At 48.2% G+C, this 15,558-nt stretch overlaps 1 protein-coding gene across 1 annotated transcript; it reads left to right on the top strand.

Moving 5' to 3' along the window:
• The first annotated feature begins 3,859 nt into the window (after window positions 1-3,859).
• TMEM11 (transmembrane protein 11) lies at window positions 3,860-12,841 on the top strand. Its single transcript, XM_082490302.1, has 2 exons — window positions 3,860-3,947; window positions 11,940-12,841. Exons 1-2 carry the CDS (start codon window positions 3,883-3,885, stop codon window positions 12,454-12,456), a joined length of 582 nt encoding a protein of 193 aa, XP_082346428.1. The 5' UTR covers window positions 3,860-3,882; the 3' UTR covers window positions 12,457-12,841.
• Window positions 12,842-15,558: the final 2,717 nt, after the last annotated feature.

Raw genomic sequence — 15,558 nt, 5'->3', positions numbered from 1 at the left:
GATAAGACACCGTTGTATCTCTGTCGCAGCGGAGCTGGGTGCCTCGTGGGAGCAATAGCGTGAGCCCAGCACCGCACGTCTCTGCCCTGTTTTTGTGCTCATTTCCACTGTGTGACAGTTCCCAGAAGTACCATGTCATGTCCAGCGCATGAGAGCGGCTTGCAGGAGGGTGTGCTGTGGTCACTGCACCGGCAGGGTCCCAGCATCCAAGCCCAGCCCTGGAGCCCTTTGTGCTGCTCTGGCAAGAACCTCGTGCTTCCTGGCGCTGGATCACAAGTGGCAACTGCTGCCTTAAATCAGGCACAGCACACGGTTTTGCTGCTGCTTCCCTTCGAGGTGCTACAATCCCTCTGGTGTCTGACCTGACGGAGACGTGTGCCAGTGTCTGTGCCAACCGTTTCACTGCTGTACCCATCTTCTGCCCCGGCCTTTCCTTCCCTGTGGTCTTTGATGTCGGTGAATAGCAATACCCACAGGTCACCAGCGATGCCGTGGTCCACAGTGCTCCTGTGATCTGGCAGTGCCGGGTGGGAGATGGCTCGGGGTCCCTCAGCGTTGGGCAGCCCTCCTTCCTGCCTCTCCACCAGCTGCCCCTTCCCAGCTCGTCTCTGAAGGATGGAGCTTTGAGTCCTGCGCTGCCCCTTGGTGCTGACTAAGCCTGGAGGAGTTGGGGATTTTGGACTCTCTCCAGCAATGGCAGTGTGGAAGTGGTTTGGTTAAATATTGAGGTCCCCAAACCCATTTGAACTACAGACCTTGGTGGGTGGGGAAATGCAGATTGCTGTCAAACCTGCTTCCACGTTGCCCAACTTGAAACACCCCCTCCCTCATCCCCTTTCCAGCATTGTCTTCCTCTGTCCAAGGTTTCCATTCTGTTGAATTCAGTGGTTACGATGTGCCTTTCCTTCTCAGGACCTGTTACAAATGACCTTTCTGCTTTTGTTTATGTCTAACGTTTATCTTTATCCCTCCCTCTGTCATACTATAAAACATGAACATATTGCATGGAATACAATACAATAAAAAGTGTGGCTTAACTGACCCGCAGTGGTTTGCTGCGCTGCACTTGGTGGGAGGCAGGAGGAGGTGCTTGCAGGACATGGAGACCTCAGGCATCCCCTCATTGTCATCACCGGGCTGGGTCGCTTTGGCAGACAGCCTGTTTCACAGGTTCTGTCAAACAACTCTTCTCTCCAGTCCGTGTCATGATTTTTGCTGCCTTGTTGCTGCGTTTTAATTTTCTACATAAGTGTAAACCATCTTTTTCTCATCCCCAAAAAGCACATCCTGTAACAACTCTAACCCCAAATCTCTCGGACAGTCACTACAATGCATGTGTCTGTGTCTTGGAGGTGAGAGAAAAGGCAGAAGTTGGCAGATGTGCATGTTGTGCACTCATCAGCTACTCTCCTGCCTAACCTTCCCCTCCAAAAAATGGAGAAAATGCTGCTTCTTTCCTTCATGAGGAAGAGGATCTTGTGCAAGAAGGACCCCATCCAGGCAGTGAGGATAATGGAGGGTCTGTAAGACCCTGGCTAGGTGCAGGACAAAGGAGTCCTGGTCCCAGTGCTGGCCATGGCTCCTTGTGACCTGCAGGCAGCCGCTCTTGTCTTTCCATCACCTAACCTGGGTGCTACCTGCAGCACCCTTCTCCCATCATGGAGCACCTCGGAGCCCAGGCAAGCCTGGCATGCTCCCATTGCATGGGCTGAAGCTATTGGATTTTATTTGAGGTCATAGGGCTGGCTGACCTTGCGATGACTGCGTAGAGCTTGGGGTGAGTGGGATCACAACTGGTTCCTCTCCTTAGCTAGTCCTGCCTTGAGATTTCAGGCCAAACACTCCTCGGGAGTTATACTGCAAATGTAGCCTCTTGTGAGCAGGCATTCAATGTTTGTGTTCATCAGTTTAAGGTGTTTGAAAACATTTTTTAAAACATTAAGTCATGAAAAGGTTTAAATAGCTAGCCAGCCGGTGGAGCTGTTCCCTGCTGTGTTGGTCCACAGCAAGGCGGGCAGGCAGGTGGCTCAGAGGAACATAAGGCACTTCCCTGCCGGGGCCAGCGCTCCACAGCCCTGGGAGCACAGCCCGAGCACTTGGGATCCCAGCACAGCGTATTTACATTGCTCCCTAAGGCCGGGTGCAAGCCAGGGAGGCTGAGGCCGGAGTTTCAATAGAGGAAAATGCCAGGGCTGCGGGGGAGGGTGGGGAGAAGGGGCACAGCTTATTTACAGTTATGATTTGATCCAACATGACAAGTGACAAGTGGCCCCTGGGCTGCAATTCGAGCAGGCAGGAGCATGGGTTTTGCTCCTCCCAAGAGACAGCACGGTAGGTTTGGGTTGTAGCACGAAGCCGGGCTGTTGCTGGTAACACGCTCTGTTTACATTCCACATTCCAGACAGTCCGATGCTCCGGCCTGTTCCAGCAATGCCGCCGCTCGGCCGCACGCTCTGCCAGCCTGGGCACGCTTCCCAAACGCCTCTTGTTTGTGTAAATGTACCGTTTACACTTCCACCAAAAGAGCTGACCCCCAAATTACTGCGGAGAAAACCGGGGTGCTGGAGGGTGCCGCAGTCTGGAAGCGCAGCCTTGCAATGCCTGGCAAGGTGGAGGCAGCCATGGGTTTATTCTTTTTAGTTACATTACATCACTTGGCAATAACGTGGTCAAAAAGAGGTATTTTCTAGGAACGGGAAATGCAGAAACGGTGCCGCTTTCTTCTGAAATGCACTGGCAGGCTGGAGGAGGGCTAGTTGTGCTGAGGACAGCTGGCAGCGCCTCGTATCTCCAGGAAAGGGGACGCTGCGGAGCAAGGAGCTGCTGTTTGTTGGGGGAAAACTAATTCCTGAGAGAAAGTCTCCTCTCCTGGGAGGCGTCAGAACTGGGAGCCAGAGAGGTCCCTGGAGAGGCCCAAGCGTGCTGGAGATACACCATCTACGCACCCACGGACAGGTCCCCTTTGGTGGCCCTGCTGTGCTGGGGGGTGGCCCCTGGGGCAGAGGCTGAGGATGAGGTGGGTCCTGGGACACCCCCCCAAAACCTCCAGCATCAACTGCCCTGGAGCAACAGCAGCTCGGAAACCTGTAACAGTGGCAAAGCTGCACTTAGTTTTCTAGTGAAGCGTTTGGCTATAAACTGTTACTCCTCAGAGAAGCAGCGGTGGCAGAGCCTCCCCATACCCTGCTCCTCTTTCAGAATTGATTAAAGGGGTTAAATTCACCCCAACAAAGCCCAATCCCTCTTCCCCGGGGAGGTGCTGCTCCGTAGAGGTCCTCCATCCCTCCTCCACCCGCCAGCAGGAACCGTGGGTTTCTTTTCGAGCAGGAAAACAAGGCGACGCTCAGGCTCTGGAGGATTTCTGCACCTCGCCAAGAGCCCACCCCGCTCCTCTCCACAGCCACGTCCTGGCCCCGGCCCAGGCCTCCTCGCCCGCGGCGGAGGCCGCATCCCCGGCCTCACCCCTCCACCACACGCCCCATGGCGGGGCCGCGGGGCAGGCCGGGATGGCAGCGGCGCTCCTCCCATGGCCGGTCCCGCTCCCCCGGGAGCGCGCCAGCGGAAGAGGCCGGGAGTAGGGGCCGACCCCAGGGACACGGGGCTGCTCTGGCCGCCGCAGCCCAGCGCCGGTGACAGGAGGGCCCCATCCGTGCTCCCGCCCTGCTCCCCGCCGCCCCCACACCCGCCCAGGGGACTACCCGTCCCAGGCGCCCCCGCGGCCGAGTGGTGGCGCGGGGTACTGTGGGACTTGTAGTCCGGAGGTGGACTAGCCCCCGCCGCTGAGTGGTTCCGGCCGCCCCTCGCGAACTACATTTCCCGTCGGGCGTCGCGGCGGGCCCGGGGTCTGTTGGCGGAGACATTTGCGAGCCGAGTGTCTCCAAGATGGCGGCGTGGGGAAGGAGGCGCGCTGGCCCCGGCAGCACCAACAGCGGTGGCGGTCGGGAGAGGTGAGCCGCGGCCGGGGTGGAGGGCGCGGGGCTGCTGGGGCGCCTCGGGCGGGCGGGGAGCGGGAGGAGGTGGGCTGCAGCCGCCCGGGCCTCCCCCGCGACCCCGGGGCAAGGGCGGGGGCCGCGCTGAGGGGAGCGTGGCCAGGCAGGGCGGGTGGGGGAGGCGGCCCCGCTGAGGTGGGGCTGAGGCGGTGGGGCTGGCCGGGGCCGGCGGTCCTCCGCTGCGGCTGGGCGCGGGGATGGGGCGGCGGAGGGGGAGCCGGGCCCGGGGAAGGTCAGCGCGGCCCGCGGGGTGGCGGCGGCGGCCGCCGCAGCCCTTCCCGCCTCGGAGATGCGGCGCTCGGGGCCGGGGTGGAGGAGGGCCAGCCCTGGGGAGGCTCCTTCCACGGCTATTTTTAAAGGCGGTAAGGGCAGCGACGAGTCCTCCAGGGTGACCTCCTCCTGCGGGCGGCCGCCTGGGGGGTCAGCGCAGAGCCGCCGCGCTCCCCCCACGGTCGGCGGGGCCGGGGCGGGAGGGAGAGGCCGGGGCGGGCGGCGGCGGCCGCCTCGGCGCTCGCAGAGAGCTCTGTAACGCTCTCTCTTTGCCTCTGTCAGGACGGAGGAGCAGCTAGGACGTGCTGGAACTGCCCGCGGAGTAGCTGTAGAAGCTTGGGAATCGTAGCTTTAAAACAGGAAAATGAGACAGAGGAAAATCTTGTTGAACTGCTTTAAACTCTGTGTGCGCAGTTCCTTACCTGCTTAAAATGTCTAGCTAAGTCCTGTATTTCCTTACGCTGGTGTTTTCCCTGTTTTGCCCCAGGGCTGACTGATGTAACCAGCTGCTGCCTTTTTATTGTGAGTTTTCTTTTGTCCTGCCGCCTTACCTAGAGACTCTGAGATCTCTCTTAATTTTTGCTGTGGCTTTTGCTTCATTTTGATCCCTTGCTGTAATTCAACAGTATTCTTTTTGATGGTGTTGAATTTACGTAGCCAAGGAGAGCTGCAAGTAGCCCTTAAAATTCTGGCGCTAATGTGAATTGCAGGAATGCTGTCTGTGCTCAGGGAATTTAAAAGTAATTGAACTGGAAGAGCCAATGGAATTACTGCATCAGTATAGTTTATATAAACGACTAAGAATACCACAGAGCTCAGTGGCATAGTGGTAAAGCTGTCTGCACCCAGTGCTGGCACCTGCCCCAGTGCTAAGCACATGAGGTGTGGAGTTTTCATGTGGTAGACCTGTCCTCCCAGCAGAAGTGAAGAAAAAAATATGGAAAAGAGCACTTAATAACTTCAATGAAAATTTTTCTACCAGGATGAAAATTGATGCAGACTTAAAAGTGAGTTGTTACCTTATAACTTAATCTGTGAACTATATAATAATCTAATTGTAGTTTGAGGTGACTTTTTGAGCTATGATTACTCTTGATCTTATGATCAAAATTACTTATTCATAAACACGAGTTACTTCATGGACCTGCTGCATATATTATTTTTCCTTTGGAGAAATGTATAGCTAAGTATAAGAAAGCACATAAGTGATATAGAACAACAGATACACCATTGACCAGTGTTTCACAATCCTTATCAAAAGATGGTGGTTCTTTTTGGTGTCATCCTGTACGAATGTGACAAAAGATCATACTTCTAATGGGTGTCGGGTGATGTCAGCTGGATACTACTTCTTCCTTGCAATTGCAGAGCTGGAGATACGCATGGCTGGGCCTCTGCTTCTCTCCATCAGTGGCTCATCTGCAATCGCACCTACCGATCTTGTTTGACTGCTGGCTACGTGAGTTGTGTAAAAGGCAGTGCTGACAGACCTGATGTCATCAAATGATGACATAGGCTTTTTATACAGTGAATACAGTTTTCTTACACTGAGCCGGATTCTTGTCCAAAGACACATTCCTTTGAACTGAATGCGCTAATCCAGCCTTCCTCATAAATGAGCTGCTTCAAGGAGTTTCTACAGTTGTCAGCCAGCTAGTCTAAAAGGCATCTATGTGTTGGAAGGTGGTGTGAGGAGTCTCAGTAATGAATAAAATACTGTCTGCTATTAGACTAGACCAGTTTTCATTAAAAAAAAAAAAAAAAGACCCAGCAACTTTATCTGTGGAGACTGTATCCCTTCATAAATGACTTTATTGATACAAGGAAATCTGTAATTGGTCAAAAAGTGCTTTCCTCAGTAGGATTAAATGTAAGGACGTTAATTTCAAAGGATGTTGGCTGTGAACTCCAGCTGGTGCTCTAGTGGTGAAATAATAAGGTTAAACAAAATAACCCAAAACACTGAAGAGAACCAACTAAATGTTTGTTTTGCTTCATTCTGGATAGACTCTTTGATGGAGACTGTCTAAAAGGAATTGTTAATCTGTAGACCAAAACAACTTTTTTATACAGAACAGGCACTGAATTGTACTTAGTGTTTTTGTATAAAATTCAGCACGATGACCGCCAGAACACAAGACAGAATGCCACTTGTTCCCCTGGGAGATGTTCTAACAAACTCCAGAAAGAACAGCCTTAATGTCATCACTGCTGCTTGTATTGGCTTCTCTGCGCCCTTAAAGAGGTCTCTCCTTTCGCTACCTGCACTGCTCAGATTTCTGGTACTCTGTTTGCTTACAGCAATGATTGACCGATTTCCATTAGCCTGGCTAATCATTAGTTGACTTAAAATTGACACCTCTTTTTGCTCTAGTGGTGGGAGCTTTTTGTTATGGTCTGGTGATGTTTTCCTTAGTGTTGTCTTCCCTTGTCGAGGCTGTTTGAAGATCTCACCAATGTTCTCCTGCTCTCTTTTCTATTTATATTTAAGGTACATCTTTTGAACAGAAGTCTTGCTTTATTGCTGCAATTTTACCGTTCTTCCTCCACTTTAACGCATGCATTGACAACCTGTTCAAAATGGCCTTTAAGAAGCCATAGGCCTGACAGCTGTGCCTAATGGCCTGACACTGGTAGATTGGGTGGATGTTCAGCAGAGAAACCATTCTTCAGGTGCTTAAGCTTGGATGTGTTAGTACGTTCTGTATGCCATATCCTGGAGCTCTATTTGAGTAGGAAAATACACTTGAATATGACTTTGAGGTAGAGTATTTCCACTGAGAATTAAAGCCAGAACACAGCTCATTTCTTAATCTTGAAATTAAATTAAATTTCAAGAAGGATTTATGTGGGGGGTGGGAAGTTTAGTTTTTTAATTTGTCATGCCTTGACTTTATTGACTTACTTAAGCTTGGCTGAGATGCTAATAACGACCGCAGACGCTGCGCCTTGGCCATCGGTAACGTCCTTTTTGTGCAGTTCACTTGCACAGCTGGCATGGAGTCCCTCTGTTGCATTGCTAAACTAGATTTTGTGTGTGTGTGCGCTGCTTGTGACAGCTGTTATCACACTGCTGCAAGCTTCTCCTTTCTTATTTTTTTAGCTACTAATCAGACTGGTCTTCATTGACAGTTAATCTGAATGTATGTTTGGTGCTCTGAGCAATACTGTTGTTCAGGAACGTTCTTCTTTGAAAAACAACAAACAAAACTTGACCTACCTGTTGTGTGGAGGGGTTTAAAAAACCCTCTTTTTGCACAGAACTGTACCTGTGCTTTGTGCAGATTGTGATTCTTTCTAATTGTGATTCTGAACATTTTGCAGAACTGAGATAGTTGGATGACACTAAACTTTCACCAAAAGTCTATCTGGCAGACCAAGGAACACCATTAGGCTGAGGGCAGCAAACTCAGTCATTCTCCCCTGCAAGTGGACAGTGGTAAAAGGATATTGGGGTTTCTTCCAGGATGTTGTCTGCCCTTTTTTCAGCACTCTGGTCATTTGTTTCTCTTTTTGCCAGTTGGCACCTGGCAAAACTTAAGGTCTTTTCACATTGAGTGGCATTGTGCCTCCTCCTTAGAAGGGTATTTATTTCTTCATCCATAAAGACTATCCCATTGAAACTTATATTTAACAGACAGGCTGCTGCTTTCAAGAGGCAGCTAGGAGACCTCTTCCAAGTCAGAGGCAGAGAAATGGAGCTGCTTTGAGGGCTGTAACTGGGAAGCTGATGGAGTTGCTATTGTTCAGCCAGTTGCAGCACCCCTCTCCTGGTGCCCTCTGATATTCCCATGTTAGGAAGATAATCCAAATGTAATTTGAAGCTTGCCCTATAGCTAAGACAGACACTTCTGCCCCTCCTGCTGGTGGTAGCTCTGCTAACAACCAATTCCTTATTTATAACTTTGGCAATACCCAAATTTTACATGAGTGATTTTAAATGATTTTCGTCTTGCTATGCTGAAGAGTTGAGAGTACTGTCACGTTCCCCCATCTATGCATTCATTTGGCACCAGGAATGAGGCACTTAAAATTTCTGAAGTATAGAATGCGTGAAGCTGCAGTACAATCAACTGTTTGGATATAAGGTCCAGAACTATTCTTGCAGAACAGCTGTACAACTCTTTAACTTAGTCCTCTTTTTTGGGGTGGGGAGACAGATCTTGGAAAATCATTTGACTGAATAATATTAACAACTGCTTTTAGGTTCTGGTCTGCCTAGTAAATAACACGCTGGGGTTCTGCACATGTGGCAGCATTTTATGACTTCTGGAACTAGATCCTCTCTGACACTGGTTATTTAGTATTCTTTTAAGTAAAATGGAATTTACATAAAATCATTACACTTCATAACCAGTGGATGCCAGCTTGGAGTTGTTTGCATAGCTCTGCATTTTTGTTTGTCATTGCTGAGGGGAGGGGGACAGGCTCCAAAAAGCAAACTCCATAGCCTCCAGCGTTTGAGCAAATCCAATTGCTTTGACTGGATTTGTTCATGTGCAGCTGCTGTGTTCAATGGAAAGGCTGTGTCAGGAGAGATTGCCTCTGTGGATTGAGGTCCTCAGTCATTATCTGCATGCCAACAAGGTCTAAAACCTTCTCAAGCCCACGTATCTCATCTGTGTCTCTTTCTATTTTGTCTGAAAACAAACCAGTTTTCAGCTTTTCTCCTCCAGGGACAGCCAGTTCTTGTGTGGAAATAATACGTGATAAACCCTGCTTCCTCTGTTACAGAAATGGAGGCTTTCTGCTTGCATTGCTGACTCTTCATGTGTCCTATTGTTCGAGTAGCTGATTTTTCATTCTTTGTTTTTTGGATTACCCATTTTGCCATTTGTAGCTTCAGCACTGTGATAGAGATTTATTCCCATATTACAGGACTAATTTAGAGAAACAGCATGGTTAGGGGGCAGACCCTATCAGAGATGAAGCCTTTGTGCGGTTTATTTCTCCAGTGATTTTTCAACAGAATATATTTTAGGTTCTGCTTGTTTTGGCTTAGAAGGACTGTGCTTTTCTTGGTTTTGTTATAAAGCCCCAGAGCCTGGCAAGCCAAAAGAGTCCAGAAGAGATGGCCAGTACTGCCTTAGGCCAAAGTCTGTTGGATTTCTGCTCACTTTGACAGGTGGCTGTTGCTTGTGGTATGGCTCTGTTTGTGTACATTAACAGTGAAAGGAAAGAAGGGGTATTCAGAGGGAAGAACAGGCAACACCTGAGCGAGGAGAAATGAGGCTGATTGGTTAGTGCCACCTGTCCTGATGCTGATCCTGGAGAAATCCTGTGAAATGTAGTTACTTCACTCAATTCCTAGAATTAGAAGCTCAGTTCCCCATGGCTTTTCTACAGGCAGAGAAACAGGCTTGCTTCAGCCTTGTTTTCCCAGTGATGGCAGGGAGACCCTAGGGTGACTAGGCTATTGTGTTGTTCCTAAGCCTCTGCGGAGTTGAGTTGAATGTGGATTCTGCTTGTCTGTTTTGCAGATCCACGCTGCGTGTTCTTAGGTGTTACAAAAGGCTGAAAATCCTCCTTGGTAGGAAATACTAATTGTATCTGGAGGGTTGTGTTAGCATTGGGTCAGCTTTCAGCTTGAAAATGCCTTTCAGCAATAGCTTTTCACTTAAGTCATTATGCATTAGTAAGTGGTTTCATATAGTCTATTGGTGTTGTTTTACAGAGATACTTTAAATCTCAGCACATCTTCTGTAATGAAACTGGAATTTTTGGTTTGGAAGAAGCTGCACTTGGAACAGTTGTCATTAAGAAAACAATCCTTGGCAAAAATCATTACTAGCTGTGTCCTTAATGTATCAGAGTAACACCTGGTTAACGAATTCTTTGTTAGAAACTCCCTAATGTTAACTGATACATTTAGTTACCTACAGATGTAGTGCTCTGTAAAGTTTTTATATAGGTGCTGTCCTTCAGAATTTTTAAGTAGTTGCCAGTTCACTACAGAATGTCAGAGCCCACCACATCCTGTGCTGAAAGGCTTAATAGTAATTTCCCAAACAATGTCTGACAACATGATAGCGTTAAAGAAGCCCCTGGCATACACAGCATCCAGGTGGAATTTTATTTTTCTTTCAACCCATAAACAGGCCAAGGGGGAAATGCACTGCAGAGAACTCAATAACTAGCTTGTGAGTTTTCCTTGTAGTTTATATAAATTCCAGCCAGACTTTTAATGAAACTGCTTATTACTCTGCTTTGAGAGAGGCTGGTGCATCTTGGGTCCTGCTGTTTGATCTGTTTGCCGCTGTTCACAAAAGCAGCTACTTCTGACAACAGCTTGTAATTTAACAATATTCTTGATTACAGATGGCCACTGCACAATACCCTTTGCAGCATGAATGGAGCTGCACATTAAGGGTAATGTCTGGTAACACAGCAGCTTGCGAATGTGTATTTTTCTCCCTTATTTTCCAGTGCCTGCACATAAGTACCATGGTACTAATGGAGCAAAAAGCACTAGTCTCATTCTCCGTCTCAGCAGTGTCTTGCCTCCCAATATTGGAAGGGTCTCAATGCTGTGGGGATGAGGTTGTTTTGTCTGCCGTGATTAGGTCAAATATGTGTGCGATTTGTTCTCCTTCTGCTAAAGGAATCTGCTAGATATTTTTATCCTTGAGAGGCCACGTGTTCAGTTTTGCTCTAGTTAAGCACAAGTATGTCAGAAATAGTTATTTCTGCTTAGAAGGGAGGATTTTGCCTTGTTCTGATGGATGGGTTTTTACCCTTTCTCAGCACAGGTATATAGTCATATTTCCTAGTCGTCTGTTAATGTACATTAATATAGCTGCAGCTAAGGTGATGTGTGTGAAGGGGCTGGAGGGAAGGTGGAAATGGATGTGATTTTTAGGTAGCTGAAAGCTGTTATTCAAATAAGGGATGCACAAGTCTTGTGAATCCCCTGTCAGTATGGAGCCTCCTCCAAGGTACCATGAGCAGATCCTTCTTCACTGTAAAAGCCTGCTTAGGTTTAAAAAAATGTTCCTTTCTTGCTTTGCTGCACCCTATTTCAGCAGAGGGAGTGAACTGTTCTGTAACAAACTGAGTGCTCTGCTGTTTTTTTTTACCTTCACTTCCAGCAATGTTTCTTGGCCATCCTTGTTGGATTTACTACAGAGGACTAAATAGCAAACTGCATCAGTGGCAAGGAGGTAGTTACTGTGCGGAGAAATCACACATCTTCATTTGAAGGTGCTTCCTCTCCTAAATCCTTCTAGCGCAACTTGCCCTCTTAATGGATGAGTTGCTAGTCTTACCTTCTGTGAAAACTCCTGAAGTCTGTATGGTTCATTCATTGATCGGGTGTGGTTGCTGAGGTGTGACATTTCCAGGATGTATAGAGAAACTGCTTAGGTGTCAGTGTGAGGAACCACTTCAGGATTGCTAACAAGATTCTATTTTCTCAAAATGTTCTAGTTCCTCCAAGTTAGGAAAAGGTAAGGAAACATAAGTTGCCTCATTTTGAGATGACTTCATGTACTGCAGGCATAATCAGCTGATGTGACATAATCTTGAGTTGAAAAAGCTGCTGCTTGTTGAACAGAGGCAGTGACTGACCTTGAGGGGCTGCCCTCAGTTCAGGCATTTTTCTCTCCGTTTCTCACAGCTGGGTGGGTGAAAAGTCTGTCTTTTAAGCTCTGTAGTTTTAATTCTCTTGTTTCCTGTTAACAGGGTCACCTTGTCCTCCACGGACTGTTACATTGTGCACGAGATCTACAATGGAGAGAATGCTCAGGACCAGTTTGAGTATGAGCTGGAGCAGGCCCTGGAAGCGCAGTACAAATACATAGTGATAGAGCCCACCCGCATTGGGGATGAGACGGCTCGCTGGATCACTGTCGGGAACTGCCTGCACAAGACCGCCGTGTTAGCGGGCACCACCTGTCTCTTCACCCCTCTGGCACTTCCAGTAGATTATTCTCACTACATCTCCCTGCCTGCTGGTGTGCTGAGCGTGGCTTGCTGCACCCTTTATGGTATCTCTTGGCAATTTGATCCTTGTTGCAAGTACCAAGTAGAGTACGATGCCTATAAACTTTCTCGCCTGCCCCTGCATACGCTCACCTCCTCCACTCCAGTGGTGCTGGTGAGGAAGGACGACCTGCACAGAAAGAGACTGCACAACACGATAGCACTCGCTGCCCTGGTGTACTGTGTAAAGAAGATCTATGAACTCTATGCCGTATGACTTCAGCAGGGAAGAGAAAAACCCACAAAGACAAGTGTATTAAGACTCCCACAGTAACATTTTGTTTTTCCTCTTTGAGAAGCAGTGGAGACTGGGAAGGATTTGGTTTAATAGAGCTGTTATTTTTAAAATAACACATCACTGGTGCACCAAGGTTTTTCAGTTCTTCGTTACACTTAAGATGTGGATGTGTGGTGACTTGAGAGCTGTATGTTAGGCCATGGGAGTCCAATCCAGCAGCGGAATGTCGATGAAAGGAAGCTATAGAAAGAGGGGGTGTGAGAGCTTCTTTTTTTTTTTTTTGGGAAACATTTAAGTATATTGTTTAATTGTATTACACAGAACCAGCCAGAATTATCATTGACCATTAAAGGATGAGAATTTCAAATGCTTTTGCTCTCTTGTTACTGTTACCATAGTTCCCTTTTATAGTGTGCTTCCAGGGAAAGGAGGCTTTGCTATGAGAACTCCAGTGATGGTAATTATGCATGCTCACACACAGACCTGATCTTCCTCTTGTCCATTGCACATGGCAGCAGCGTCCATGTTACTTCACGGCAGCCATCTGTTGAAAGAATAGCTGTAGGGTGTTGCTTTCCCTCTTGCTTGACTAGTTGTATTTGTTGGAAGAGGGCTTACTTGTTACCCCAGTGTTTATATCTTTTTGGTAATTGCTTAAACATTGATCGTTGGGGCTAAAGGTGTCCAAATCTGCTGCTGTGCTGCCACCTCCAACCATTACTTCTCTGCACAATGTAGGTAACACTGTAAGTTTCCAGCCACAAACGCATTCTGCTCAGTTCCTGTACGTGTTCTTTCTAATGTGGATCCATCTCTACTGAAGTGCGTTGTACTGGGTGCAGCTGAGGGCTGCTGAGGTGGGAGTCCAGCTGTCTTACCTCTGCACTTTGTTACTGCTGTTGGCATGTGGACGGCTGTGCCCTGACTATGCAATTCCACTGCTCTTGCTTGCAACAGGCGCTTCTGCAGCTGCCTGCTGCCGCTGCTGTAAGGCATCCACCCCATTGTATCTTGTAACTGTGTTATCTGAAATTTTAGAATTCAATCTTGTGCATTAATTCATCTTTCAACTGTCAAAATCTTGTTCTTAGAATGGGAAGCATTTACTGTTTTGCAAGATCTGCCAGTTACTTTTAAAAGATAGGGGCTTGCTTTCTATAATCTCCTCCTACCAGATGGCACACAGGCGTGGCTTGCATTTACAAGGCCAGCTTGGCACAGCCTCAAGTGTTACGATCTGAATACAGGAGCAAAGCCCTGCAATAAAAAAACTGCCTGCGCGCAGGTGTACCGCTTGCTTCAGTGGTAGTTGCAGTCTGACCTCCATAGCTGAAGCACTGACCTTGGAAGGGAGTCTCATGAGGTCAGAAACCAAATTCAGTAGTTCTATCTTTATCTTTCCAAATTGCAACAGTGGGCACCGAGAACTCCTCCTCTCCTCCAGACTGCAGCAGGCTTTTCTGACCACAGTTCCAACTTGTCCTTTTCTGCTGATGCAGCTTTTGTGTTAGCGGGGTGTGCATGCCAGTCGTGTGCGTGCCGGGCAAACGGGGTTTGCCGGGTGTTCTCAGCAAGTACTTTTACCAAGCGCACAGGCTGGAGGAAACTCCTGTGGCATCAAAACGTTTCTAGGTGGCAACAACCCTTTGCCTCTTTTGCTGGTACAGTGGCTGAGTTGTCTCCCTCCAAGGTTAAAAGAAGCTGGGATCCAGAGCGTCTCTATTTATAGCAACAATGTACAGTTGCCTTGGCAGAGAGGAGGGGAAGAAATGCAACTACTTCATCCTGCTGTGGTTAGTCCAAGACTGCTGGGCAGGCTGCCTTTCGAGCCCTGACATTGTTTGTTTCTTAAGTCCTGTCTGCTGGATGAATTTTAAACTAGTGGCAGGTCTGCCATAGCTAATATGTACTTGATTGCTGCAGAAGGCCCGGAAATATCCTCGTGCTAGCCACACAGAAGACATTCCTGCTCTTTTTTAAGCAATGCATAATAATTGTCAGGGCTGTTAGTTCTTTTTCATCACCAAACCTCTGTGGTCCTGGCCTTTTTTTGTCTTAAGCTTTCCCTTGCCTGGAATGATCACTGGCAGAAGGACTAACCCTTGGTAGGCTCCCTAAATGCGTGGCTTGCATCAGAGACTCTGGAGTTAAAAGATGAGCAAGTTTCCTGTCATCTCTTATTGCAGGAGAAAAGGTGGAAAGTCAGCTTAGCTGTCACAACCGGTAGGTCTGTTTTAAAAACACACCCTTCACTCCATTGAGCTGGAGAGGACATAGATGGGTGGACAGGGGGGGCAGGGGGGCTTGTTTTCCAAGAAATGTTAGGGATAATCTAGCTAAAATGCTTGGTGACGTCCTGGCTATTAGTAAGTCAGTGCTGTATCTACACAAGGTGACCTGGGAGAATGAGATGGGTCTTGAAGGTCGTGTGTTTCGGTGCGTTGCATGAAATGTTTGCTGTATCTGCCTCCCCCTGTGCTGGCAACTGTGGGTTACAGTGGCTGGGGACAAGACTCCCTCTCAAAAGCCCCGCATGCTTTGCTGTCCATCTTGACCGTTGTGGAGATGCTCTGAAATGGGAGTGCACTATGTTCCTCTCATCAGACAGGGAATTTAGTTTCAAAGGGGAATGTGCACATGCTCAGTAACTGCTGACTTGGAGCTGTAGTTCAAACAGAAACTACAGTAACTCCCCACATGCAATTTTTTTCCTCAGGCCTGATGTGTTACACCCCTCAGCTTCTGGGATGATAACACAGAAATGCAAAGTGGCCCCTCAGTCCTTCCTGGGTGGCCATGACCTGAAACACTAGAAGACAGAGCAGCTGGACGAGACTGGCAGGAGTACTGTATTTTGCCAAGAAATGGAGGGCCTGAACATGCAAAGCACGAAAGGAAAAGCACAGCTAACGCTTACAAAAACTCCCCTTGTGGCGAGGGAGAGAAGGTAATGCCTTGCTTTCCTATCTTAACAGGAAAAAAAGATACATACACCTGAAAGCTTCAACTTGTAATTTCAACCCTAGGCCTTTATGTAACAAATTTACAACCTCAACCACAGTGAAAATGGTAGAGGATGTC

This window comes from Vanellus vanellus (assembly GCF_965231255.1).
Source record: "Vanellus vanellus genome assembly, chromosome: 14".
NCBI lineage: Eukaryota > Metazoa > Chordata > Aves > Charadriiformes > Charadriidae > Vanellus > Vanellus vanellus.
The sequence above is the reverse complement of the archived record's forward strand: the minus strand, read 5'-3'. Positions and strand labels throughout refer to the sequence as shown.